The sequence below is a fragment of the Nelumbo lutea genome, chromosome 3 (assembly GCF_056320005.1).
Source record: "Nelumbo lutea isolate HS-2025 chromosome 3, American lotus-T2T, whole genome shotgun sequence".
Lineage (NCBI taxonomy): Eukaryota > Viridiplantae > Streptophyta > Magnoliopsida > Proteales > Nelumbonaceae > Nelumbo > Nelumbo lutea.
In genome coordinates this window covers 28,931,046-28,958,915 of record NC_142686.1, presented here as the reverse complement: position 1 = coordinate 28,958,915, position 27,870 = coordinate 28,931,046, and the positions used below count along the sequence as shown (strand labels likewise).

The window sequence follows — 27,870 nt, the reverse complement described above, 5'->3', positions numbered from 1 at the left end:
CGTGTTAGATTTCTATTATATCAACATTAGTGATTATTAGCAGAAGTTGTCAATAGAAGCATTTAAGCATTTTACATGACCAAAGTTAATGAAGATGACTAACCACTAAGCGATAGTTTGGTTACATAAAATACTTAAATGCTGATGTAGACATTTTATTAGTAAATGATATAATAAAATTATAAAAGGAGCTTTGGACAATAAAACTCAATGAAGAGATTCCAGAAGTATCGACAATTCATAATAATTTTAATAAAAATGTGAAAAAATTATGTTAAATTTTAGATAATATACCAAAAAAAAAAAAAGAACTGGATCGATAGCTCTTTGTTCATCTAGATCTTTGATTCAGTCAAGGACCTATCAATCCAGAAGGTTGATCTATTGACTATCTGACTGATTCGGTAGATTACCTACCGGGTTTTTGTTTTTTCATATTGATGACATCTGGATATCATTGACTCAGTCAAATAGTCAATAGAGAAATGGGAAGAAGTATGTGTTTGATAACAAAAATTCCCTGGTTTCTGAAAGTTTTGCAAGTTTAAGAGAAATGGGAAAAAGTGAAAGAGACCAAATTAACTGTGAAACCAAACGATAATTTTCTACAACAATCATAAAATACATGTGACCCACAACCACCTACTTTCATTAAAATTGACGGTTGGTGTGGAGCATTATCATTGTTTGCACAACCCGCCATCATGCAGTCATGCTCAGCTAATAAAAAAAAATAATAATAATAACACTATTAATATTACCTTTTGATATTGCCTTTGACAGGCTAGAGCAGCTGAATTCCTTCATCTAAAAAGGAAAACTAATAATAGAAACCTTGCTTGATTTCAGGTAACGTTTAGCAACTACATCCATAATCTTACACAAGTAAGCGGGAGGGTGTCTGAATTGGTCAGTTCACTGCTACTGTGGCAAAACTAATAATATCAATTGAATGATTGATAAGGTCCAGTAAAGAAACACCAATATCTACATTCAGAATCTGGACCAGCAATTTAAATAGTATCCGAGTATGTTGATCAACACTGAAACCAAGGCCCATTCTGACATGGGCACATGGCCAGGGTTGTCCCACCACCAGGAGTTTCCTATGATAGAAAAAACCAAAACCACAACGTGGTTACAGTTAAGATGAGTACATGGTGGACCCTGGCTCTCTAGTTCTTGTTTCTCATAACGACTGTAATTAGTACTCTGGAATAGATACTATGATATATAATATATTTTAGTAGTCGAGATTGTCATTTTCTTGTTCTTTTGCTAACTAGATTAGATTGTCATCTTCGAGATTAGATTGTCAACTACAGTTATGAAATAGTAACTAATGATAAACAATCTAAACCTAATACCAATAAAAAAAATTAAAACTTGAGCCATTTTTGCTGCACCATTCGCAATAACAGCTGCAACAAAGCGATCAGGTTTAGGAAAGTTGGGTATGCACGCATGGTGTCAATGGAGACACTCTCAGCGTTGAAGCAGAAACTTCTTGCACATTTTACAATTAGATATCCCCTGAGAGGACTGAGGAGAGATTAAAGACCATCGAAAATTTTCATTAAACGTTCTTTTCTGTACATTTTGTACAAGAGGATAGAACAGGAAGAACAGGGACAAAGAAGAAAGCGCAAAAAGAAGCCAAAACTAGCAGCGAAAAAAAAAATACAAAACAAAACAGGGGAAAAGAGAGCATGGAAAAAAGCCTAGAAAAAAATGAATGAAATGGCTATACAACTACCAGAAAATAGACATGAAAGCTTCAGGAGATGCATCTTACAGGAAGATGAGACAATGTTGTTCCTGCATAGATGGCCTTTATCAATGCCATAAATTTGGACAGTGATTCTTCCGAGAACCACTTCAACTTCCATGTGCACGAGCTTGAAGCCATTTTGTCCTCTGCAAGCTTGGCCATGCGTTTTTCTTTCATTGGATCAGCCATGCAGCAGTACTTCTCAGATGTAACTCGGTCTAGGGTCAAGGTGACAGACCAACGCTCCCAGCGCTCTATTATCTGAAAATTTAAGTTCCAAACTATTTTTCGTTAAATCCACGAGATGACCAAAGAAACAACTACAATAATTTAACTTTTCTTGCTGCTTTCCGACTCGTGTTAGCCCACATTGCATCATTAAAACGTTATAAAGGGAAGACCGTATTCATCCAGACTAAATATATCATAATCAGTAATTGTACTAATAAATAGTAACATACAAAAGAAATCTTGACTACAGGTCAGGAGTTGGTTGATTTGGGTTTAGGGTCAATCCAAGCCCAATGAAAACATACCTCAACTCCAAATTAACCCAATACACAAATAAACATGATAATCTAAATGAACAGAGAAAATACAAGTCCAACAGAATGATCCCTCAACAATACATGGAGTTCTGAGCCAACTCTATGTTATCACCCAAACCTTAAGATATATATTTTGTTTTTCCTTTATTTTATGCTTTGAATACAACTCCCACATCATGATCCATTAGCAATACATGTACCTCTAAGCCAACCAGGAACTTTTGTTCCAAACATATAAATTAGTGCGCTTTCATAAATTATGACCTGAATGGGCAACATATTCACGGTGGATGACAAAAGCCTGGGGTTTCCAAAAATAACAGATACCCACAGCATGTTTCTAAAAGTACAATTATCCAATTCAAAAGGAGACACTCTTGATGACAAACGAACAATGACATAAATACCCCTAATATTTTACATATATATAGAATCCTTATTTCAAATAACAACCATGCGCAATGACATAAATACCCCTAATATTTAATATGTGATCACCAAAAACCAAAAGAAATCTATCATCTTCAATCTATTTGGCTTCAATTTCAATGTCATTTCACTTGAGTTGAATGTACTACAAAAGAGTAAACTGTTATTCTGAAATGTCCAAACAATGTATCAAAAAGGGTAATTTGGTCCTTCAAAGGGTTTGAACACACCATATAATTGGCAAGGTTAAGATTGTTACCATGGAAGTCTAAACATATCATGTGACATGCTATTTAACAAAATGATGGTATCCGTATTTCATCAAATAACTTGAGGAAAATGTAGAGTAATTTTAGAAACCTAAGGTGGGTATACTCCAGGTAGGGTATTTGTAATTGACCCTAAAATCCTCCCAATCAAATTAGGCATTTGTCCAGCATAAGCTAGTTTTTTTGGCCTGAAAATTAGGGTAATCATTTCTAGCATGGCCCAAGCTTGGCCCTGCATCAGGCCTGGAAATTTGCAAGCCAAACCTGGGCTCAATACTTTAGCCCTGGCTCAAGCTCCGATTACCAGCAATAATATAAGGGTCTGTTTGGTTTGCAGTCGGATTTGGAATCAGAATTCACCAGAATCGGAATCGGAATGGCCCATTCCCACAGTCTGTTTGGTTCAGGGAATGGCCATTCCCTCAAATAGGGGAATGCCATTCCAGCAGGAATGGGAATGGGATTCCAATTCCATCCAACCAAACAGTTGGAATCAGAATAGCCCATTCCGATTCCGATTCCAGACCCCTATTCCCATCAACCAAACGGGGCCTAATTTATGGATATATTAATCATCACCATCCAAGCCTTGACCCAACTATTTGGGGTAGGCTACACGAATCCTGTTTTGCCACTCAATTCTGTTTAATGCCATATGCATTGTTAAATTATTAGCACTTGAAACATTTCTTACTACTTCAACCCATGTGCTTTTTGGTCTACCCCAATTCCTTCTACCCCTTTCAACTATGTAACAGATCACTTCTTCTTATGGGTCCTTTATGTACGTGGCCAAACCATCTTAGTCTATTTTCTCATTTTATCACCTATTGGAACTACTCCTATGTTCCTTTGAATGATTTCATTTTTTACACTGTCCTTCCTAGCTTTTCCATTCATCCATCTCAGCATACATATTTATGCATATATTAATGTCATATAAATATACAATACTATATATTTGATATATAATTTAAAGTTATTGGCCTGAAAACCCAACCCAAGCCTGGGCTATGGCTCTTATTATAGATGCTAAGCGCTTAAGTCCTGTCTATGATCAATTCAAAACTTGGTGAGTATTCACAAACATCCACTAGGTCTGTCTAAGTTTCATGCACACAAGCTTTCTTTTATAAAAACCTTAGCTACAAACTACATACAACCATCTCTCATCTCACATACACACAACCAACTCATAACATCTCAATCCGAATCAACAATTCAAGCTAGGGTTTGAATAAAAGGAGCTATACTTTCCCTGTTCAAACTTTAGATCAAGAATTAAAAATTATGCCAAAACATTATTTGAAGATCTTTGAAACTTTTGAATACCTTCCAGCCTTTTTAGGGGAAACAGCCCATTCAAAACAAGGTTACAAATGCCATAATCTCCTAGAATTCAGCCTAGCTCCCAACTGAGAAGCCTGAAGCCCCTTCGAAGCAGACCCATGAAATCAGTTTTCCAAAATAAATGGATATAAGATCCTCTCGGTCCTCGTAGATGTTCTGGAAAAGCTTTTTGTTCCTTTCTGCCCAAATGGTGCTGATCAATTATCTACTGCACATGACCAACAAGCATTGCTTCCTTTGATACTTCATTTTGTCACTTTTTTAAGACCTCTAGAATCCTAGAATGTGTCATTCATCATCCATCATATACAGTCATTATATGCATGTCATTTTTTTATTGCCCCACAATTTATTCCATAAAGTATAGTAGGTATATGTCTTATGGTAACTTACATAAGTTTGCTCAAGCCTAACAGAGTCAAATTTGCACAGGATCCATCCTTCTCTAATTCTATAGAGCCATCCTACTTGAACTCACTGTAATTATGGATAACCAAAATGACAAAGATACCTTTGTCTGTGGTATCTCCCTACCAATGACATTAACTAATGTCTATTCTCTTTACTAGTTCTTGTTTCTAGTACCATAACAACCAACTAGTGGCCATTATACAATGTTGGTCCTTATCTGGGGTCTTGGAAGGGGTGGACTGGATACAGATCTAAGCTTTGCCATTTTTTGCACAAAGTAGCCCATTATTAGACTCTAATGGTTCATATTTCATTTAAGTCAAAGGAATTCCTTTAACCATATTCTGACAGAAAAAGTTACTTTCAATGGAAATAGGTTTGGAATTCATGGCTGTTAGGTTATAATGCAGTTTTGGTTGCTATTAGGAATTTAGAGGTTATAAAAGAGGGAGCAGTGATAACAATAGTATATATCACATGATATTGGTTGTTAATCTGATAAAGGCAACATGTGACACAATATAACATGCACCCACACACATGTATACATGTACGAAAACACACACAGCTACACTCTAATTATAAAAATATAGTAGAGTTCTTTATCAATTAGATATGTATAAAGTGATTAAGTACCAGTAGATTCATTTGCACATGGAGAAAGCATGTCAAAGAAAGCTAAATTAAATATAAGATTACCATTTCTGTTATGTTACTGATGGAGCAGCATGAATCAAGAGAGAAATATGAATTCGACGATGCTTCATTCAATGAAAGAGAACTGAACTGCACAAGGTCTTCAATGCATACAATCATATATCCTTCAATTACAAATAGGGATCTTAAAAGCCATGGTTCATCTGCCGGCATTGAGAAATGAAATGTAAGAATTATTAACGAGGAAGAGTCAATGCTCAATTTCTTGCAGGAAGTACAAGGCCAACTCAAAACTTTAAAATGCGACAATCTAGTACCCGAACTTTAAATTTGTGACAATCCGGTACCTGGCATTAACTCACCGTCAGTCAACACATAAAAAGACATAAATACCCATCTCGTTTTGAGTCATTTTCAAAATGATGAAAATAACCTCCACTACAATAATCTTTTTTTTCCAAAGGGAACCACTGTTTACTGCTCTAACCTTCCGAAGAGCACTGGTGCTGTTCAGTCCTCAACTGCTCATTCATTCCTCACCAGCAGTTGCAGCACGATACATCCCCATAGTGAAGTGAACATCAGTTTTCAAGTGTTTAACTCCGTGATCCAGGCACAACATAGCGCTACTTCTGTTCCAAATGGTGTTGAGAGTTTCAGCTTCTGCTGCTGCATCATCCTCTTTGAGATGTGCCAAGGGAGCTAAACTTTCATCTTTGTTCATAAACCCGCCACCTGTTGTTTCTGGTTCTACCTCTGAAACTACAACAGAATACTCTTCCTCCCATAATTTAGATCAAACAGAAATCGAAAATTTCAAGGATAAGTGCAAATCAGGAAATATCCATCTAAATTATGCAGTTGGGTTCTTTAATCAAATGCTTCTCGTGCAACCCCTGCCTCCCAGGTGCAATTGCCAAAATCAAAAACTACTTAGCTGCTGTTTCTCTCTACAGAAAATTGAATCCAATCGGTGTCTCCCGATTTCATTATGCTAAACATTCTATTAAATTGTTGTTGTAACTCTAGTCATGTTCCATTTGGTTTAGCAGTTTTCGGGGAAATTCTGAAACGGGGTTACGGCCCCAACACTTTCACTTCTCTGATTAAGGGGATGTGCACGGAGAATCGGATCAATGAAGCTGCCCAGATCTTCCAAAAATTGATTGAGCAGGGCTGCATACCCACCGTAATCACATACGGGACTCGGATTAATGGATTATGTAGGTCAGGAAACAGAGCCCTAGCACTGAATTTGCACAGAGAAATGGTGAAAGGAACTGTTGGTGGTGATAGGTTTAAGCCTAACGTAGTTATGGTTATTGATGGCCTTTAAAAAGATGGTTTCTATAGGTGAGGCTAAGGAACTCTTTGTGGAGATGATGGGTAGAAGGATCTCTCCTGATATGGTTGTTTACAGCTCTTTGCAGAGATGATGGTTCCATAGATGAGGCCAAGGAACTCTTTGCGGCAATGGAACTGTTTAAAACTCTTGAGTCTTGAGTGTAGTGCATTTGAACCAAGTATTAAGATAGACAACTGCCTAATACATGGAATGTGCAAAGCAGGAATGCTTAAAGTTGTTGAAACGGTCGATCAGTTAACGCCACCTCTCCTCCGTCGTTCAACCCAGATTGAAGAGAAAGGGGAATAGGGTAAAAAGAAAGGAAAGGGTAAAATGGTCCAAGTATTATCATAGGGGTTAGTTTTGGTATTTAAAATTATTTAAACTTCACTTGATCTCATGTGATGGCCCTAACTGATGGTGAGTTAACGCCAGGTATCGAATTGTCACAAATTGAAAGTTTGGGTACTGGATTGTTGCATTTTAACGTTTGGGGACTAAATTGTCACTCGAGCTAAAATACAAGGTACTGATTGGGAATTTTCTATGAAAATGTATATTTATAAAAAGGCCCTTGTGGGGCAAAGAAGAGAAAAAAAGAAAGAAAGAAATAACACACAACAATGACCATAGTAATAAGGTACAATATCAAGATTCTTCACACCCATAAGCCTTGAATTGCATACCATTCCTCTCACAATTCATTCATTTCCCTATAGGTATTAGGTCCATACACATTAGTAAGCACCCAACAAAAACCATCATCCGCATTCTTGAATTTAATGGAGAAAGAATCTCCCTATTAGTTCTTCCACCGCTTCCATTGCCTCATCCCTCCATACTGTAACAAGTCCCCTAGAGGCTCCCCCAAGATGGAGCCAAGGACCAACTTACTCCCTTAGATCTCCAAAAGCTTCTGACCCATCTTCCATCAAGATCAGAAAAGTTTTGTCTCTTGCACCATCATGATATCGGGTTTTTTCCTTTTTCAATAAATCTTTTTTTCTAGCACTTTTCAATCCTTTTACATTCCAGTTGACAATCTTCGTAGCTATACTTCACAAATAGACCCTCCTTAAAAACCAAACTTCTTACCTGGAGTACTACTCCTCTCTCCCTTCCGCCTAAACTCAAGATCACCCTCGATGTCAGAAATTAGTCTTTGTACCTCAGTTCTTTTCTTCTTTTTCTTTTTCTTTTTTTCTCAGTTTTCCTATTGTAAGTTTTAACTTCTCCCTTGCACACACCAGATTAAGCCTTTTGAATGCACATTTCAGTTTTAGGAGTCGATTCTTTCCCCTTGTAACCTTCCTCTTCAACAGCCTCTCCTTCCTCACTAGCCAACCTCTCCTTTTGAGGGTTCTCTTCCAAGTAATCTTCCTTCTGCCTAAGTTCCTCGAATTCTGTACAGATTAATCTCCGATTCTCTTCGCCTCCTCTCTAGGCCCCTCTAGAAGTTTTAGTCCATTCTTCTCTTTAACCTCTTGGTTACCACCCTCAATCCCTCCCTTGGATGCCATATCTACCCATTCAAGGTGAATGCTAGAGTATCTGCAACAGGCTGAGTACATGGGTCAGTAACAGAAGCCAAATGTACACCCATACCTGAGAACAAGGAAGCTGAACGTGGAAAACTAGAATGTTGCAACTGAGAATTTACAACTGGTATCAAGTCCTTCCCCTTAGCAGGCGCTTGCAGTGAAGTGGTTATGGTAAAAGTTAAACCACCAGAGAATCCTGATCCTTGTTCCCTCCTTCTTAGCCTATCTTCACAGACCACTGGAGAGTCCTGTCCCCCTGTACTAGTATTATTTCCGGAACTGATGTGTTGTAGTATCTCCCTCAAAAATAGATGACATCCTGTTATGTTTGTGCCTTGAATTCTTTGTGGCGACCCGCTTCATGAATCCGCTCCGAATTAATTTGAGAAAACCCGAAGGCAAATTTTCAGAGGTTTGTGGTGGATGCGTATACCCAATCCATATTCATCTTATAGGTCTGAATCGAATACGAAGAGGGTTTTTTCTGTTGTATACAGAGTCTTAGTCTTGTGAGAGACGAGTGAAACATTGGATGTATTTGGGGCTTTTTTTTTTCTGTGAGGGCACAACTCTGTATTTCTTCTCCATTGCCAACTTCATAGTGGATTTCTGTTCCTCCTTCGCCCGTGGACGTAGGCTATAAGCCAAACCATGTGTGTGTTCTCTGCGCTTGTTTCTCTTTATCTCTACTTTTACTTTCAGGTTGGGTGCCATTCAAATCTGTTTTCTTGGGTTTTTCACAACACATCCCTTTGACAACTCAAAAATAGGAAAAAATAGGTTGGGCGCTATATGCTGTAGATATCACAAAACCAGACAAGGCCACTTTCAATCTCTACTAAAAGGTCAGGAAACTTAGGTTGATGCAAATCTGAATTTTCTCAAATTTTCAAGAAAAATGCTAAAAAAAAATGCCAAACTGGTCTAAAATGATCACGACTTCTGCACCAAAATTCTTCTAAAATCACCCTTCATCAAAACCTAGAGTATCTTTAACCAGGTGTGCCAGCTGTCCGTATAGTCTGCTGATGTTATCTAACAGCAGGGATGACATCAATGCATAGAGAAGTGTGCAATTGACAAATAGAGTTTAGCTCACTGCTCTGATACCAACTTTGACAGTTTTGCACTAAAGAAATTCAGATTAGAGTGAAAAGAAGAAAAGTAGAAGAAATAGATAAAGAAAGAAAGGAGAGATTAGAGGCTAGAGAAAAAATGTGGACTAGCCTTTCTCATTAGAGTTGCCCTTATATAGAACTAAAAGGACAACCCCGCATCTAGTGTTAACCATTCAACAACCATCAGGATTCTTCTAAAATGAGGTCAAGCATGAATCTAGGGTTTTCTTCATCTGCAGATCCAACCGACTCCAGATGACATCATCAGTCAGTGATGATTATGGTATCAGCAGCCGACCAGAGATGCAGCAACCAGAGCTGAAGTAGATAATGCTCTAAAACAAAGTTGTGCAAACTTTGATGTATAATGTATAGAGGCAATGCGAAGAAAGGAAGAAAGGAGGAGAAAGGGAAAAAGAGAAAAATCAAAAGTATTGAGAGTAGCCCCTTCATTAAGTTTTATATTAATGAACATAAGTTACACATAAACCCCTTCACAGTAATAAAGTATGCACTCAACAGAAAGATACCCATCAATTAACCAAGATAGGGCATATTATTGTCTAAAATCACTTCCTCCAAGTCCAGAGAAATCAAACAATCAACTTATAGCACAAAATGCATACCTTCACAACTGCTCTTCCGAAACAGCAACATTGTGTATAGCAATATGCTCATTTTCGAGCCTCTACAAATATACCTCTCAAACAATTCAAGCTGAACCTGCTCCAAGCTGTAATTCAAATTTCCAGAGACAACCATCACATAAGAGATTAAAAAGAAATTATAAACAACACAAGGCACTTGGTGACTTCTTTTTTTCTTTTTTCTTTTTGATAAATAGCTTTGTCTTCAAATACCAAGGGGAGTATGATGGAGAAATCACCTTTTTAGGGAATATCTGTTACTCGTGAATGGATGAAGGGCTTCCAAGAGAAAAAGCAATCCCCTTGATTTATCAATGCTCCTTGTTATTAACAGGTATGGTGCATCCCTCTCGAAACGTACACTGAAAGACAAGAAAGTCAGTAAGCAGAAAAGTCAATGGTTGTTTACTTTTGTAACTTATAAACTATGATACCTGGATATCTGTACAAGGGTGACTTGTTGTGGCGATGCTTCAATTTTTAGTGTACTAGAGTTTGTAAGGGCTTAGGGTTTAATAGTTGAGAGAAGAGAGAATTTTGTGAATCAGGAAATCTGTACCCTTTTTTGAACAAAACAAAAGAGGAGCATTTACATGTTATAAAGTTCAAACATCAACTAAACTGAGCATAAAACTCTCTCTCTCTCTCTCTCTCTCTCTCTCTCTCTCTCTCTCTCTCTCTCTCTCTCTCTCTCTCTTATATAGGTTAACATAGTTTATAAAAAGAAAAGTTAACCACTATGCTAACCTCAAAGCTTGTAGTCCCATACCAACCACAACTTCTTTAATGTCTTCAAGCTTGTGGCATCCAATAACCTTTGAGATTTCACCTATGAAACATCAACCAAATCGCAGATGACATGTAGCCATTTAAAATATACCATCAACCGAGCAGCATGAACAAATGATTATTGCATGTCACTAAGAAATAGTTCACAAAACTAACTTTACTAACCTGAGCCATTAGATGTGACATCAATAAGGAGCACGTACAACTTATTTTCACTGCTTAATAATATGACTACTTCTCTGCATATATAACATGCCAGAAACAATAAGAATCCCTGCAAAGAACAAACTGCTTCTTCTGCATAGTCCTGAATAAAACTAAGGAAAGGCAACAAAGAAATAAGAAAATAGAGTACAAGATGTGATTGGCCTGGAAAATTGAAATGTAAGATATCATGGAAAATATAAATCCAACATCTGAAATGTATAAAGAGATGAAAATATGCTTGCATATTTATGGCAATGTGTTGAGGTTGAAATGTGCTTTACATGGCATTGATCATCAAGATCAAGTGCTTACAGGTCCCTTCTTGAATTGGGACTATGGTACTAAGATGTACTTGGTTGTATCTCATGTTATTTGAAAGAAAGTCGGTCTGGATATAAGTCCACATAGTTTCATTATTTAAAGCAAATACTGGGCTTATTTTTAAGCCCATTTAAGTCTTTCTAGAAGACCATATTGGGATCAAACCTGTAGTGAGTCAACTAAAGAACAGATGGACAGAAGGAAAAAACCAATTTCAATCACTTAAGTGCTCCCACGCCTGGTCACCCCTCTCTAAGTGGGAACGAGGTGTCATCTTTTTTATTTATTTATTTAGAGGAGATGCCTACATAACCGCTGCAACTCCTATAAAATTCCTTGAAGAGGATGTTGTGAGACTTAACAGTGTGGGTTTCGGCCCATTTATTTTATGATATGATATGTTCTGTTGTCATTAAGAGGTTAATGGGCCTGGGCAGCTGGGCTTATGTTTTATCTTAAGTTATATTGCTGTCTACTAGGGGGGGGGGGGGGGCAAAATAGTCATCTCATGTACTATTTAAACCCTAATATAAATATCATTTCATGGGTTGGTGAGAATAACTACCCCACCCTATTCTCTTTTCTCTTCTTCTTCTTCTTCTTCTTCTTCTTCTTCTTCTTCTTCTTCTGTTTTTCCTCTTTTCTTCATGAACCTAACATGGTATCAGAGCAATAATCTGCTCTTGTTCTGGTCGCCGATTCTTGCATTCACTCCTCTTCTCTTCTCTAGTTTTCTTTTCTTTCTTTGGAGCAACAAGAAGAAACCCTAGTGCTGGTTGTGGTTAGCTGACTATTTCTAGGGTTTTTTCCTTGAGAAAATCTCTAAGGAGGCCCAGAATAGTTTCTGGTATGCTCACTTAGGACAAGAAGCTGTGTAATAGTCGTTTGAACTACTAGAGAGTCCTATTTCTCAAGTCTACCTGCTAGAGGGTCAGTCTAGGAGATTCATGTGGGCTCTTGGCAAAATTTTCTTTAGAACTCAAGCAATGGGAGGTGCTGTTTGACCTGTTCTACTTGCTGACTATCAATTTGTGGGAGCTCAAGATGTCTTCTAACACAAGTGAAGTTTCATTTGCAGATTCCAGGACTAGGGATGGTATTATTCATCTTGGAAACCCTATGATACAGATTACTAATGTAAAATTAGATGAATACAATTATAGGGAATGGGTCATTCAGCAAAGATGGTCCATAGTAAGTCATGGACTGCAAGGATACATTGATGGGAAAATTAAGGAGATCAAGGAAGAGGAACCAAACTTATAGGTGAAGGGATAGGAAATCCATCACATGGACGCCCAAAGATTGCAGAATAAGGGGGCGAATTTCAAGAATTTTTCTCTCCCTTCAACTGGGAATCGAATTCCCTATTTAGATAATCATATTTTCAATGATCATTCTTGAACCATAAACTGAACCAGATCTGAACCAAAAAAGGAGTAGGGAGGATAATACCTGATACAGAGAAGCAGTATCTCCCAATGGAAGTGTTCGCGCCCAAGGAAGGATCCAAAATCTGCTCCCACTGAAGATGGCGCAGTGCAGGGTGGAGCAGAATCAGCAGTGTTCTTCCAAAAGAACTAGACCCTTCGCAAGAATCAACTGGACGACTTGTGAATACAACTCCCACCAATCTTTTCTCCAAAAGATTGGAATCAAGATCAAATCTTGATTTCTCCCAAGAACTGGAGATCGAATTGCTGTAGGCGACGGCTGTAGGAAGGAGGCGGCAAGAGAGTATTTGCAGGGTGCAGAATTCTCTCTTCTTGTAATCTCAGCTCTGAACACAAGAGTGTGTAGCTTGCATTGCATGTCTAAAGGCTGCCACCCCCTCTTCCTTTTATAAACTTAAAGGGATCAGCTCCTAATCCCATTAGGAGTTGCTAACCCAAATCATATTTGGATTAGAAGTCCCTTTAAGTGATAAGGGATAACCCTTATCTTATCTGCAAATTAGATCAGCCATCTCCTAATCTAATTAGGAGGTTTCCAGATCTAAATCTCATTTAGATATTCTCTAAGTGGATAGGGTCTAGGCCCAATCCTATCAGCTGATCCATCTCAGAATTCGCCCCTTAAGTGACTAATCTCATTAGCCCAGTTCGAAATGGGCTTAAGGCCCATTTAAGGTTATGTATTCATTTAGCCTTCCAAACTGCTGCCCAGTTGGGCTTCCTTGTATAACGTGGAACCCAAACATTGATCTACACATCAGCCACATGGGTTCGGCCCAGCCTTTGTTACAAGGCCTGGCCAAATACACTGTTATGGATAGTGCACCCCTTGAAACTCATCAGATGGGCTCTATGGGCCCAACACTTACCCTAAGTGGTCCATGGGCCAAGCCACCTTGTAACACCCAGGGACTGTGGGCAAATGCAAGATTAGCCCATCAGGTATTATCCTCAATGATCTTACACTTAACCTCTCAGCCATAATGATCATACACTGCCCGACAAGAGAGGACCTCTCCCTCGGCTGCAAGGAACAGTGTTGCACTCTCTGCTTATATGGATCCCGGGAATTAAAACCTTTTGCAAACTTTTAGAAACCATAATATATATATTTGTATATCTCATATAAAATATATTTTGCAAAAACAAATCTCAACAATTGAAATCGGCTGCCGGCAGTCTTGGTTTCCATCAATGAGAGTGCATCCCCGATCATTACCTTTGTCCGACAAAGGAGCTGATCCTGTCACTATGATCACCCACTCAGATGAATTCTCAGACTGTCCCAACATACACAGGTTTTGACCCCCGCTAAGGATCTCACTAATTGGTACATCAAATACAGCCCAATCCGACACCTAGTGCAATATCATAATCAAGTCTAGGGGTCGGGTGTAACTTTCCAGTTTTGCCCATCAATCTCCAAGGTCTAGGGCAATACTGGAAATCTGGTCCAGTTCAAAGATTCAACTAATCCTACACTGTATGTGCCTAGGGTCTCACCCTGGCAGCTGAGACAAGCCACCCCAACCGACTTGGTGGCACAACAGTGTCAGCCTTGTCAGGATAGGTCTCCCAGACCGACCCACTAGCTGTGAACATTCTAAACTAACACAAGTCTCATTAAGTGTCCAGTTTAAGGGTATTACATAGAAACATACCAAATGAACATGAATCAAATATGCACTTTTATTCATTTACAATAAACTCATAAAATACATCATTTTGATTGAAGCTAAGGGCATACAAAACTGTCTAACAATAGGATTTGATGTTGAGAAAATGCAACCATAATGTTATGGTTAACTATCTTCTATGACTCCTAAAATGACGACCATTCAGTCCTATACTACAGCCCATAAGATTTCGTTAAAATTGTATAACACTTACAGTCAACGGAAGGACATCACAAGGATTTATACGCTGAATCAAGGCATTTCAAATTTGACTCAAGGGAACATGACTGTTACAACTTACTTTGCTACACTAGAAGGCTTGTGGGAAGAGCTTGACCATCATTCAATCCTTGAATGGGACAGCACTAAAGACAAAGAACGACATGACAAACAAATTGAAGGGAGAAGATTCAAGTTCCTAGCTGGTTTAGAACATTCATATAAGAACATTAGAGCAAAAATTTAGGGAGAAATGAACTTCCAGAGTTGCATTAATATAAGCTTACATGTTAGTGGGTATAATACATATTAATACATTAAAATGAGGTAAGTTCAATCATGTCAACATTTCGAAGAAACTGGCAAACAAAAATCCACTTCTGACTGTTGGTTCCTAGTCTTGGTGGCCCTGCCATCCAGCAAGTCTTACAACATTGGGTGAATAATTCTTTTTGGTGAAAAGTATTATGGTGTACTAAAATGTGGTATATAAGGGTAATTTTAGAGACAAATTGCATATAAGCATCTTTTATCATTTACTAAGAAGGCTTTTAATTGTCATAACATTTCCTTTTGTGTTTTAATGGAGATTTTCTAATAGTGCATGCTTAAGCCTATTTTTAAAAAGCAAGGAACAGCACATTTAAAAAGTATAGTAGAAGTTTTAAGTAATTTTCCTTTAATCTTTTTAAGCATCACAAAAAGGACTAAAACCCATTAAATAGTGGGACTGATTGCTAAATCTATAAGAGGACTTATTAAGTTTCTATTTGTGTTCTACCTCACTCAAGATTGCAAGTTTCAGCGGGAGATGAAACCAGAATTCTCACTAGAAGAAATCTTTAATATGCAAGTTATGTTGCATTGTTTGCTCTATTTACTTCTTCAAGTCAAAACCAAAGGGTTGTCTCTACTTTTTGCAGAGGTCAATTAAGAGGACCATCTATACGATACCAAGAAAGTGACTTATCCGAAGACAGTAAAGAGAAGAAAACTAGAAGAGGAAAGTCTTCAATGAGAAATCACATTGATGTCATGTGACAGTACCAATACATGGCATAAATAGCAGATACTCTACCTACAAAGAGGTGCAAGAATGCAACTTAAAGGCAGTGTTTGCATTTAAAAAGTGAAATTACAGCTTCAATGGTAATGTTTCCACAATAACAACTAACAAGATGAATTGTCTAGGAAGGTGGTATTGGCTATTTAATTCTCAGCCTCTTAGCTTATGGAGGCGTCTAATTGAAGAGAAGTTTGGTCTGAATAGCAACTGCTGGAACCCAGGTATCAGCTCTTCTTCATTTGATTGTTCAGTGTGGAAAGGAATAGAGAAATCCTTTTCAAGCTTCGTTCAGGGAATTAAGCTAAAGGTGGAGGATGGTAGAAGAACTTGGTTCTGGCTCGACCCCTGGTGCAGAAACAGTGCTTTGATGGATGAATTCCCTTTCCTATTTCTGTTAGCAGAAAACAGAGATGCTCTAGTTGCATATCAGATAGACTGGGCCGGAACTGTGGGAGTTTGGAGCCCAACCTTAAGGTGGCAGCTTAATGATTGGGAGATTTCTGATCTGGTAAGCCTTCTCCAACTCATTCAGGCTCATTTACCTGATCAGAATCGGCAGGACAGAAGATTGTGGAGATGGTCCAAAGATGGAAACTTTTCTGTCAAATCCTTCTATGAAGAGTTGGTTCGCTCACCCCCTTGGATTTTTCTTGGAAGGAGGTTTGGGTCCCTCATATCCCTTCTAAGATAAATTTCTTCATGTGGACAGCGGTAAATGGTAAGTGCCTATCAAAGGTAGAACTGTCAAGAAGGGGTACTTGAACTCTTTGGCTTGTGTGATGTGTGGTCAGGAAGCAGAATCCACCAACCATCTCTTCTTGCACTGTCAAGTACCAAGTTTCCTTTTTAATCATGTATGTGGGCTGCTAAATGTAAGGTGGTGCCAACCAAGGTGTTTGTTTGACCTCCTGAAGTCCTGGAAACTGCTGGGTTTAAATAAAAAAGGGAAGCTATGGAGCACAGTCCCCCATGCCATTTGCTGGGTGCTGTGGAAGGAGAGAAATAGAAGGATTTTTGGAGAAAGAAAGCTGGGCTATGGACAAGGTGGTGCAACAGGTCGTGGCTTCAACCCATTCCTGGCTTTCAGCCACAGACCTCTTTAGAAGAATTTCTCACAATCAATATTTTGAAAACAGCACCCTTTTTGGCTAATCAGATAACCTGATCAGTTTTTGAATCCTGCTTTCGATGTTTTGTTGAATTGTTTTTTGGGGGATCTTTTTTGTGAATTCTAATGTATAGTTCCTGGCTGTACATGCTTGATCTGTCGACACACTTGTAATCCATGCTTACACTATACAAGTATACATTAATACAAATCTTTATACTTTAACTTTTCTCAAAAGAAAGACGAATTATCTAGGAATCTATTATAGAGGTCCACAATTAGAATTTTACTCGTTGTAACATAGAAAGTGAAAAAAGAATATCATTGGCATTTTCAAGTTTCATTGCCAACAATTTAACTATATTTTTCCCTACAAATACAATGCAAATAAGAACAGCATTAAAGTGATTTGACCACTGTTGAAAAGTGCACACGTAGTGACAATTAAAATTTTGTGGAATTTCAAGAAGAAAAGATATAAAATGCCGTCTAAAAAGTGAAAATATCACATTCAAAACAAGCATTATTTATTTCTGCTTATATCAAATGCGAAAGTTATTACACTATATTATATTATCCTTTCCAAATAAACATGAGAATGATGAAAGTTCTACCTTTCTTGGCAACCTGATTCCAGCTCTAGAATACTGTCACATCGCATATACTGCAAGCAAGTCTCAGAAACTCTAGCATCAGCAACTTTGGCATGAAAATAATCCATTATAAATCTATCATTCTCAGAAAGAGAGGCAGATTTCATCCTGAAAATTTGGTTTTGTGGCCCATCTTCCATATTAGCTTTACAACCATCAGCATTTCCATTTAACTTTTGGCATCGTGGGTCTGCACTCCCTGTCATATAATTCTCTTCTGGTAGTGAAACAACTCTTTTTTTTGGCTTACTTCGGCATTTTCTCTTTTCCAAACAATCTGTTTCTTGGCTCATAACATGATCAATGCCAGCATTGCCAACACCAGCCAGCACATCATCAGTCAAAATTTGCTGGCCATCAATTGGTTCTAGAAGTCCTACAGTGTGAGAATGTTTATCAGTGGAATTATCCAACAAAATATGGTCCTTTTGTCTTATACACAATTCCCTTTGTTTTTTGTCATAATAACTATCATTTGAGAGAAACATGTGCATGTGGTAACCCATACTCCCATTCATTGTATTCAAGGGCTCTAAACAGCATGACTGGTGAACTTCAAGTAAAGATGTTCCAGATTCATAGAAATCATCTCCACTGCAGCTGGTAACACTATCTGATGATGCCAGTGAATACAAGCCAGAAGAAAGCTGCATTAATTCTCGATGTAGCATATCCTCTTGATAATGAGGAGGTGAGCAAGGGCAAGTAGAGGATGTATGGGATTCCATAATCTCATCAATCGCTGTCAATGGTAAAGATGTTCCAGATTCATAGAAATCATCTTCACTGCAGCTGGTATCACTATCTGATGATGCCAGTGAATGCGAGTCAGTAGAAATTTGCATAAATTCTTCCTCTAAGTTGTGATGACAATGTAGCATATCCTCTTGATAATGAGGAGGTGAGGAAGGGAAAGTAGAGGATGTATGGGATTCCATAACCTCACCAATTGCTGTCAATGGTATATTAGCCTTTGCATCCACTTTATCATCTCCCTGGATGGTCAATCTATTAGGAAGAAAGGAATCATTTACTCCAAAAGGCAGACCACTCACCCTTTCTTGACTTAAAGCCATTGTCCCAATTTTTAAGGGAGGAACAGCTTCTCTGCTATTATATATCACTGATGACTTCAAAGCCATTTGACCAATTGAATCATTGGGCAAATGGGCATGGAAATCAACAGAAGCATGAGATAAGGAGTTCTTAGATTCTAAAAGGTTTGTCCTGCTCTTGTCTTCTGGTGCTAGAACAGATTCTATGACATATCGTGAGCTCTCTCTGAGATTATTTTGCCTTTTGGTCTTTTTCACACAATTCTCTTTAGCAGGACATGAAATCTGCCCTGAAAAGTTGGTATTGTCAACCGCATTCTCAGAATTGTGATCGATCCAGTCCTTCAATTTTCTCAACCAAAGAAAAGAAAATTCATTTTTCATGACTTCAATCCTATTCATTGTACAACTCTGCTCCTCATCTTCAATACAAGCAAGACGAGACAGTTTTTTCTGCAATGTTTTCAGAAATTAACATATGGACAAGGCTAATACAAAAAGAAGCAAGTCATTATAAGGCTCCATACAGATAGATAATATAGTTCTTCAAATGCTGCCTGAATTGGAAATCTAGTAGTGAAATCACCTACCTTTTTCATATTGAAACTCCTTTCCCTGTTAGCATCATCTTTTGCAGGAGAATAAAGTCCAAAGACAGCAGGCTGCTTTTGCCTGTTTGCAAGAATGACTTGTCTCTTCCAAGCTTCTTTCTTGCTAATTTCCTTTTTATCTAATTTCAACTGGATTGTAAATGCAACAGAGTTAAAAGGACAATGACAAGTCAGAGAGGCCCTAAATTTGGGTATTAAAAGAGCCCTTGCCCAAAGATATGCTAATATTCTCAGGAAAATGTAGAAAAACCAAAATTAATGAGGATGAACAACCAAAATCAAAACTGAAGTCTACTCCAAAAATGAGAAAATGGATGATGTAGGACATAAAGCAAGACAGAACTAAGGAAAGAGTAAACATTACTTTCTCTGGATTAGTAAAAAAGCTGAACACTTGTGGGCGGTACCATCGGGCACAGCATATTGGATTTCCTTCCAACCATAAGCTTTGAAGAGATGGAAGACTTGCAAGAATCTCCAACTCCGTAAAATTGGAAATAATGTTGTAGGAAAGATCAAGCCCTTCTACTGATTTCAAATTCTCAATCCCACGTAATATAGTTAGAGCATTGTTCCTCAAAATCAGTTTAACTATTGAACAGGAAACCTGCAAAATTCAACAAGTTCTTTGTGTATTTACAAGTAATTTGAAGATGAAGAATATCAGAAGACAAAGCAAAGGCATCGGTGAACAAACTATAAGTACTAATTTGTATATGTTGCTGATGTTAGAATTGCTAGTACTTCAGTTCCCATAGAAATGAATAGACAAACTTCAATTTGCCAAGTAAGAAGCCTATAGGTATTTAAGTTTTAGTTATCTTAAAATAAGAGTTGCTTTAGGTGGTATATGAGTAAGAGTTTTGGTGTAAGGATTAGTCTTATGATGCTCTACATTCACTAGTTTGAAATCTTCTTTTTTTTTTTTTTTTGATAAACATCACTAGTTTGAAATCCTTGTGTTCTCATCTTTTTTAATCAGTTGTATTGTCAATTTGTTAATCCCTTTTAATAGTTCTCTCCACAGAAAAAGGAGTAGGAGATTAGTTTTTTTCATCATTCTAGCTAGCAGTTCTACTGTGCATTCTTCTATTTATTTATTATTACTTAAAGAATTTTTTATGAAGTTTTGATATCATCCCCAATTAGTAGATACTCCGCATGTATTTTATAATCTTTTTTCTATAAAGGATCATAATGGGGGTCTTTCTCCACAACATCTGAACTGTGATATATGGATCTTATTTGGACTCCACAACATCTTTGCTAATATTTTGAGCCTTCTTGAATTTCTTGAACTTCTTGATAACGTTGTCTTAGACCCCACAAGGGCGGACTCTAGAATTTGGACCCATACCCCCATTGGCTTCTTTTCTTGTGCTTCCTTTTTCAAAGTCCTAAGCCAGTCCACCAATCCTGTAACCCCCCCTTTCCCTGTTGATGAGGTTTGGTGCAGAGCAATCCCTCCTAGGGTTGGTAGTTTTTGTTGGGAAGTCTATCTGGAAAGATTCAACACCGGTGATCTACACCAAAAGAAGCGACCCAATACTTGCTTGTCACCCCATTGGTGTGTTCTATGTAAAGTGGATGGGGAGACTGGTTTTCACCTACTGGTGTCTTGCCATTTTGCGAGGTCAATTTGGGAATGGGCTTTTTCCCTCTTTGGGTGTAGATGGAACCCTCCATCAGATCTGCAGGGTATTTTTTCCCCTTTTGTCTTCAGGTGGCATAGGAAAAGGAGAAGGACTATGTGGAGAGATCTGAGGGCTGCAGTATGTTGGACAATATGGGAAGAAAGAAACTTCAGGATATTCTCAGCGGCTGAGAGAGGGGTGGAAGAACTAAAGGCTATCATTAATTTTAGGGCTGTACAGTGGCTGAAATATTTGGAATTATTCACAGGTTACACAATGGATGACATGTTGAGAAAGTGGGGTGAAATAGCAAAATGCACACAGACCAAGTCAGTAACTTGGACACCTCCACCTGCTGGGTTCATGAAATTAAATTTTGATGGGAGTAGTTGGGGGAACCCTGGACAATCAGGGATTGGGGGTGTCTTTAGGGATGAGAATGGGATCATTTTTGCCTTGTTCTCAGGCCCAATTGGAGTGGGTGACTCCCTTAGAGCTGAAATCTTTGTAGTTATGAAAGGAGTTCAGAAAGCCAAGGAAATAAACATCAGAAAACTCTTAATTGAAGGGGATTCGGAGTTGGTGATAGGGTGGCTGAATGCATATAGCAATGGTTTATGGAGGTATAGTAATCAGAGGAGGAAATTTAAGTGGCTGGTAAGAGAGATGGAAGTTAAAATGTGTTGGGTTAAAAGATTAGCCAATTCTCTAGCTGATGGTTTAGCTAAACAAGGGGCAGAAAGGGATTCAATATTTTGGGTTAAGTTGTAATTTTTTGTCTCTACCTATTCTTTTGTTTTCTTGATTGTACTTGGAAGATAAGTGTGTTTGCCTTCCTTATGTAACTTCTTTGGTGAATTAATGAAATTGTTATTGATCAAAAAAAAAAAAAAATACATGGATCTTATTTTATTCACACTATAGTAGCGGTGTCATACTCGACAAGACATGGGTGCAGCTATTAGGCATGAATACGTATATACATCATTAACATACCTCAAAATTTTACTGATTAGCAGAGAAATAAATATATACATCTATCAACCTCATCAATTTGAGGCAACAGCATTTTCTTTTCAACAATAATAGGGCTGCAAATGGATTGGATCAAATCAGGTATGCCTAGATCCAAATTTGATTTGGTTATATTCAGATTTGAATCAAATCTTATTTACCAACTCTAGATAAGACTCTGATCAAATTAGAAGGAATCCAGTTATTGAATACCATCAATATATAACTAAAAATTACCAAAATATTATATATCACAAATAAAATTAATTGATAATAACTTCTATAGGACTTGAACATATGGCTCATAAGTAAACATACAACATTAAAACCAACTTTACTAAAAGATGCAATATGAATTTTATGTAGATATAAGCATATACTAGTCAGGACCCGTGCAATGTACGGGTTTTATTAAGAAAATTGAGGAAGAAGCTTTATGATATTTCCCAATTAAATGGTGCTCATCTAAATCCAATTCAAGATTTTTTTTGGGTTATCTCTAGTTTATTCAATCACAATTCAAGTTGCACTTTAGTGAGTTCCTATGCTCTAGATAAATCCATATTACTTTTTGTATCTTAATACTAAACTTTTTTTATTAATTTTCAAAATTTTATGGTTTGTAACTATTTTTGTATACTATTTTTAGGTAAAAATAATTTTTTACCAATTTTTTTTGTTTTGTAATTATTTCTGAATAAAGTTGGTTAAGGGTAAATTTTCTATTTCGAATGCTAACAGAAGGAAAGTATTCAAACCTTTTTCCAAAAAAATACGGGAGGTTTTTGTTCAGGTCAAAACATAGGGGAGGTTCATAGGATTGTTAGAAAACCCAAGGAGGTTTTTATAATTTTCCCTACTTTTAAATAGAACTAAATTGTTTTTAAATTAATTAAACCATATTTAAGGTTAATAAATTTTTATTAATTTTTCCTTTTATTAATCCTTACAAAATGTAATTAATTATATTAAATTTTTATTTTTCAATTAAATTAAAGTTTGCTAAGAAAAAATAATTATAAAACTAATAATTGTTAGATAATTTTGTATTTATTTTATATTAATTTTACAATGGTTAATTAATTTTATTATTTCCAAATGGAATATAAATGGATTAAAATTTTTATGATGTTTTATTCAATGTTTTCAACTCATCGTTGACTCGAATATTTAACCATTCAAACTATTATTTCCTATTTCTATTTTGGGTTTCCTAAAACCTATTATTTTGTTGGTCAAAACCCGTTTGACCTAGGCAGTTGAACCATCTTCCCTTTTGATCTAGCCATTAGGTTGGGTTATAATATACGATGTATTGAAAACTTCTAGAGGACTTAACTTTGTGCTAAGTTGTCTAATTGGGGTGGTCTTTTTTTTTTATTTTGGGTCTTTTCACAACAATCTTTGCAACCCCACTATACCAAAAAAAAAAACATATTTTGTGGTCTCAAATTTCAATTTCTGGCTCTTTTATTTATAAAAAATTAAAAAAAAATTAAAAGTACAAAATGAACCTAAAATAATACATACACACAAAATGCAATCATATTATACATATAAAAATGGATGATGTGTCATGGTTTGACTTGTCCAACCCATGCAATTGAACTATTGACCCATGACATAGAGGCAAAAACTATTCAACCTCCAAGCAGATTTTTAAAACATTGGTTTTATCTGTTGAGTGAATTAAATAATATCTATTCTGAAATACAAATTACTTAATTAATTAGCTTAAACATTAATTATCTTTTAAATTAAAGTAGATTATTTAGCCTAATAATGTATCATTGAATATTTTTCTATATCTATCTATCTATCTATCTATCTATCTATCTATATATGTATATATATCTATCTATCTATATATGTATATATATCTATCTATCTATCTATATATATATATATATATATATATATATATATATATATAGATATAGATATAGATATAGATATATATACATATACATATATATGGATTTTAGGCAATTTAATAGAACATTAGAGAGAATTAATGATTGAAGGACAGAGTTAACGACATAGTTAATGAGAAGAGATAATTAAAAGAGTTAATGAGAAAGAGGAGAAAGTGCTAATGGCGAGTTAATGAGAGGAGATAAAAGTCTTAAAGCTTATTGGCCACTTGAGTTATTTTGTTCAATTTTAAAATGAGAAAAAAAAAAAACTTCTAAAAGATAAGTGTTTCTCAAAAGCAACCAGAAAGCACGAAAATGCCAGCTTGGCACATTCCATTTTAATATATAGATATAGATGTTTAAATATTACCGGATCAGATCATATCAGATTTGATATGGGTGGATCCATATTCTATCCAATTATAAATAAATTGAATTCATATCATCCTTAACCAGATCAAGGGTTCAAATACAAATTCTGACAAATAGATACCACTTCCAGCCCTAAGAACAAATTCTGGCAATTCTAAACTTTTAGGTTGGATTTTTTTCCCACATTTGTTTTGAAAAACAGATAAGTGATCCACATCTTTCAAATCTAAAAGGAATCAGCCTCCTCACATTCATCAAATCAGGCAAGATAGGACAATGATTTGATGGTTTCTTGTCAAAACCAATGAATGAACCCTGTAAAGCTTTTCCCAGTCAGTTGTAATAAGAAATCTTTTTTCCTTGAAAAAGCTAAGTTATCGTATTAAACAAAACAACTGCCCTGTTTCTTTGAAATTGAACTTTTTCTTTTTCCCATTTAGCAAAAAATCAATGCAATAACTTTATTTTTATGGAAAAAAATATGCTGCTCTAGCTGCAAGTGTCTCCATTCCTTTGCCATAACATTCATCAAAGCCAAGAACTTTCCTGCAATAACATTCATCAAATCTCCTTCAATATGCATGTTAAGTGTATCCATTCCTTTTCCATCAAATGGGCTTCCCTAGCTGCAAGTGCTGCAGCAACATTGATTGAAGTTCTACCAGTTAGCCTAGCCTTAAAACCAAGAACTTTCCTGCCAGGTTTCTTAAAATACATCCAATGGCAGTCTCCTCGCTTTCTTTCCAGGAAGCATCAAGATTTATTTTGATTGATTGCTAATTAAGGGGTGTCCATTCCACCCAGATCTGATCATTCCTATGAAGCCCATTAAGGTTTAATTGATCCACCCCAATCATTTGCACTAAAATTCTCTACGTCCTATTAATAACTTGGGATGGGGTTTAGTCTTTATTTGAAAATATTTTCTCATTTATGGGCTTAAAAAATTTATTTGATAACTCCTTCCTACAAATGGTTAAAGGCGTGAGATTCCATAAAGATGTGGCCTTTATAAGATGTTTGCATATATGCTAGTTATAACTTTCACTTAATGTTCTACATTATAGAAAGCTCATTCTCCCTCAGAATGGTGTACAAGCCACAAGACCAACCTGCTTAGAAAAGTTCATCCAATTTGCAAATATTTGTATTTTTTTTCTCTTTTTTATGAAAAGTGAAATAAATTTGTATTACGAAGGAGGGAGAAGGACCCTCGACCACTGTACAATAATCTCTATACAGTATTATCAACAGCCACTGTATTTTTATACCAAAAAAAAATATATCAGTCAAAACCATGAACAAGCTGATGCCATTAATTCCCTAACAACCCATTGCATAAACTTACTTGTCTGCATTACATTACCAACAGTTGACATTTTGCATGATCAACAAAAATGCAAAATAAGCATATAAGTATATAACCTCTTACCTGATTAAAGCATCGATATCAACATCTGAAGTTTGAAAGTCAAACAAATGAATTATCTAAAAGGGAGATGCAAGTCAGATGAATTTATGCATCTTTCAACAACTCAGCGAAATCAAATCACAAACTATTATAAGAAGTCATAATGTAAACAGCCCTACCTCACTTAATGAAGTGATTGTCCTCAGATGATTAAATCCAAGATCTAGGTGCCTCAATTTTGTACATTTCCATAGATTATCAACTTTCTCAAATCTGTTTCGGCTTAGGTCAAGTGTTTCAACAGCATGAAGCAGTTGCAAAGACTCATCCATGAGCATCAAACCGTTACATGCACAAGAAACAAATGACAATCGATTCCATACTGGAGATTCCTTTATATCCTTAATTCTACTGGCGAACACATGCCGAAGAGCATCCTAAATTATTCAGAGAAACAAATTAAGTCAAATGTTTTTAGAAACTTGCATAGGCACGTTCGCTCAAAGTAAAAGTAGATAGTACACGTGATCAACTTCATGAGAAACAGAAACCAGAAAGGATAAGCAAAACAGTTTTAAAGACAATGAAATAAAACTAACAGTAGAATTATGACAAATAAGCTTCTCCAAAGTATGCCTCAGCTCAAGAAGTCCCCTTGCTGCCGAAGTCGAAAGATCACATCCACGAAGCTCCAAATACTTTAGCCGTCCAAAGGGCAACAGTGACAGAGGTGTCGGATCTCTAGCAGGCGGCGGAAACACCGAAACAACCTTCAGAGATGTCACTAGCGGGAGAATCCTACTGAGCTGCTCGAGCGCCCGGTGGTCCCCGAGATCAGAAACGTAAGCCCGAAAGTAATCAACGGGAGCAGCACCTAGAAGACGTTCAAGTTCTTGCAACGCCTCGAGCCTCGACTGAATGTAGTGAAGCCCGACCGGGTTTAACTTCAAAACCAAATTTCCTTCAATCAAAAGACCAGTTTGCTTCTCAATGAACTTCACCAGGTATTCAAGGTACCTATCTCCTGTCACAATTGCCATTCTTAAACCTTAACAAATCTCCAACCTTCAAATAACAATAAACCAATGCATGGAGAAAATGCGAAACCCCATAGCAAGGAAAATTGCAGCTCTCTCTCAAATTGATTCAGGAAGCCTGATCTAAAGAACAAATTCTAGATGGAATTCACTATGAATTTTCATACTACGGATCATTTCAGCTGATGTTCTGATGAAATATACTTAGGGTTTCCGGAAGAAAGGATGGAAACGGAAACGCGGGGACAGAAACGTAAAGCGAGTTCCATTGTTCAATGAAGCACAGAAGCAGTGAAATTAAGGTTTCTATGGAGCAGAGGATAGGAGACGAGAGAACTAATGCGATTAGAGAAACTTCGCGCGCTCTGCAAGCGGGAAATTGAGGGGAACTGAGGAGAGGAATCAAACACAAACAGCCATGGCTGCAACTCTCGGACACAGACTACAGTAGAGTAGAGAGAGAGAGAGAGAGAGAGAGAGAGAGATGCTTCCGTTGCCGTTAATCAATAAATCGACGGACATAAGCGTGTACGTGTCGTCTCGTTTTGAGAAAATTTGAAACAAGAAGGCACGGATGCAAGAAAAGTGTCACGTGGCAGACATGCTGGGTGCATTGGGGACCCATCGATGTTCGGATCATCTGGTCCCATAACCAGGGTAGTTGTTCTGTTCTTCACCTATGGAACGACACAGAGCGGTACGGTACAGAGAGTAGTAACGTACGTAACTATCGTTACATTAGACTGTTAAAATTGACAAAATGATCCCTGAACTCACATGTATCGCGGAGACGGAAGGCTTTGTTTTCTTGTTTGGGATTTTTGGACTGCAATTCCCTCAGAAATTGAATTTACAGCCCTCCTAATTTACTAGTAACCCCCTATAAACCACAAACCCATTCGGCCAGGCGGAAGGTAAAAACAAATTGAGACTTGGGAGTTGAACTCACTCGCATTTAGGCTGCAAAAATGGATCCAATCAAATCGGATTTGGATTCGAATCCGGTTGTCCATCGGATTTATATGGATTGTAATGAAAATGACCAACATATTATATATTGTTATAATTCATTAACAAAATCAATTGAAAATAACTTTTAACTTATGTTAATGATTTAGTAAAAATATAACATTTAAAGTTTTAAACCATGTTTATTAGTATATCAAATCAAATTGGATAGGAATGATTCATATTCGATTCAATTGTAAATGCATCAAATTTGGACCACCCTTAAGCTATGT

The 27,870-nt window shown here is 36.9% G+C and overlaps 1 protein-coding gene across 13 annotated transcripts; it reads right to left on the bottom strand.

Moving 5' to 3' along the window:
• Positions 1-1,549: 1,549 nt before the first annotated feature.
• On the bottom strand, positions 1,550-27,145 carry LOC148863905 (uncharacterized). 13 transcript variants are annotated; one of them, XR_016110257.1, is made up of 13 exons: positions 26,192-27,145; positions 25,772-26,029; positions 19,610-19,852; positions 19,225-19,374; positions 17,541-19,087; positions 11,041-11,192; positions 10,834-10,915; positions 10,326-10,448; positions 10,066-10,172; positions 5,923-6,197; positions 5,753-5,782; positions 5,478-5,638; positions 1,550-2,032 (listed from the first exon to the last, which is right to left on the bottom strand). XR_016110257.1 is itself a non-coding variant. In XM_088979452.1 (11 exons), the coding sequence occupies exons 1-11, from the start codon at positions 26,630-26,632 to the stop codon at positions 1,778-1,780; spliced, it is 3,519 nt and encodes a 1,172-aa protein (XP_088835578.1). In that variant the 5' UTR covers positions 26,633-27,145; the 3' UTR covers positions 1,550-1,777. The 13 variants fall into 13 exon arrangements, 7 of the variants coding, with proteins under 7 accessions (XP_088835578.1, XP_088835579.1, XP_088835583.1 ...); XR_016110256.1 differs by having other exon boundaries at positions 5,478-5,782; XR_016110258.1 differs by lacking the exons at positions 5,753-5,782; positions 5,923-6,197 and adding an exon at positions 4,350-4,575.
• Between the last annotated feature and the right edge of the window lie 725 nt (positions 27,146-27,870).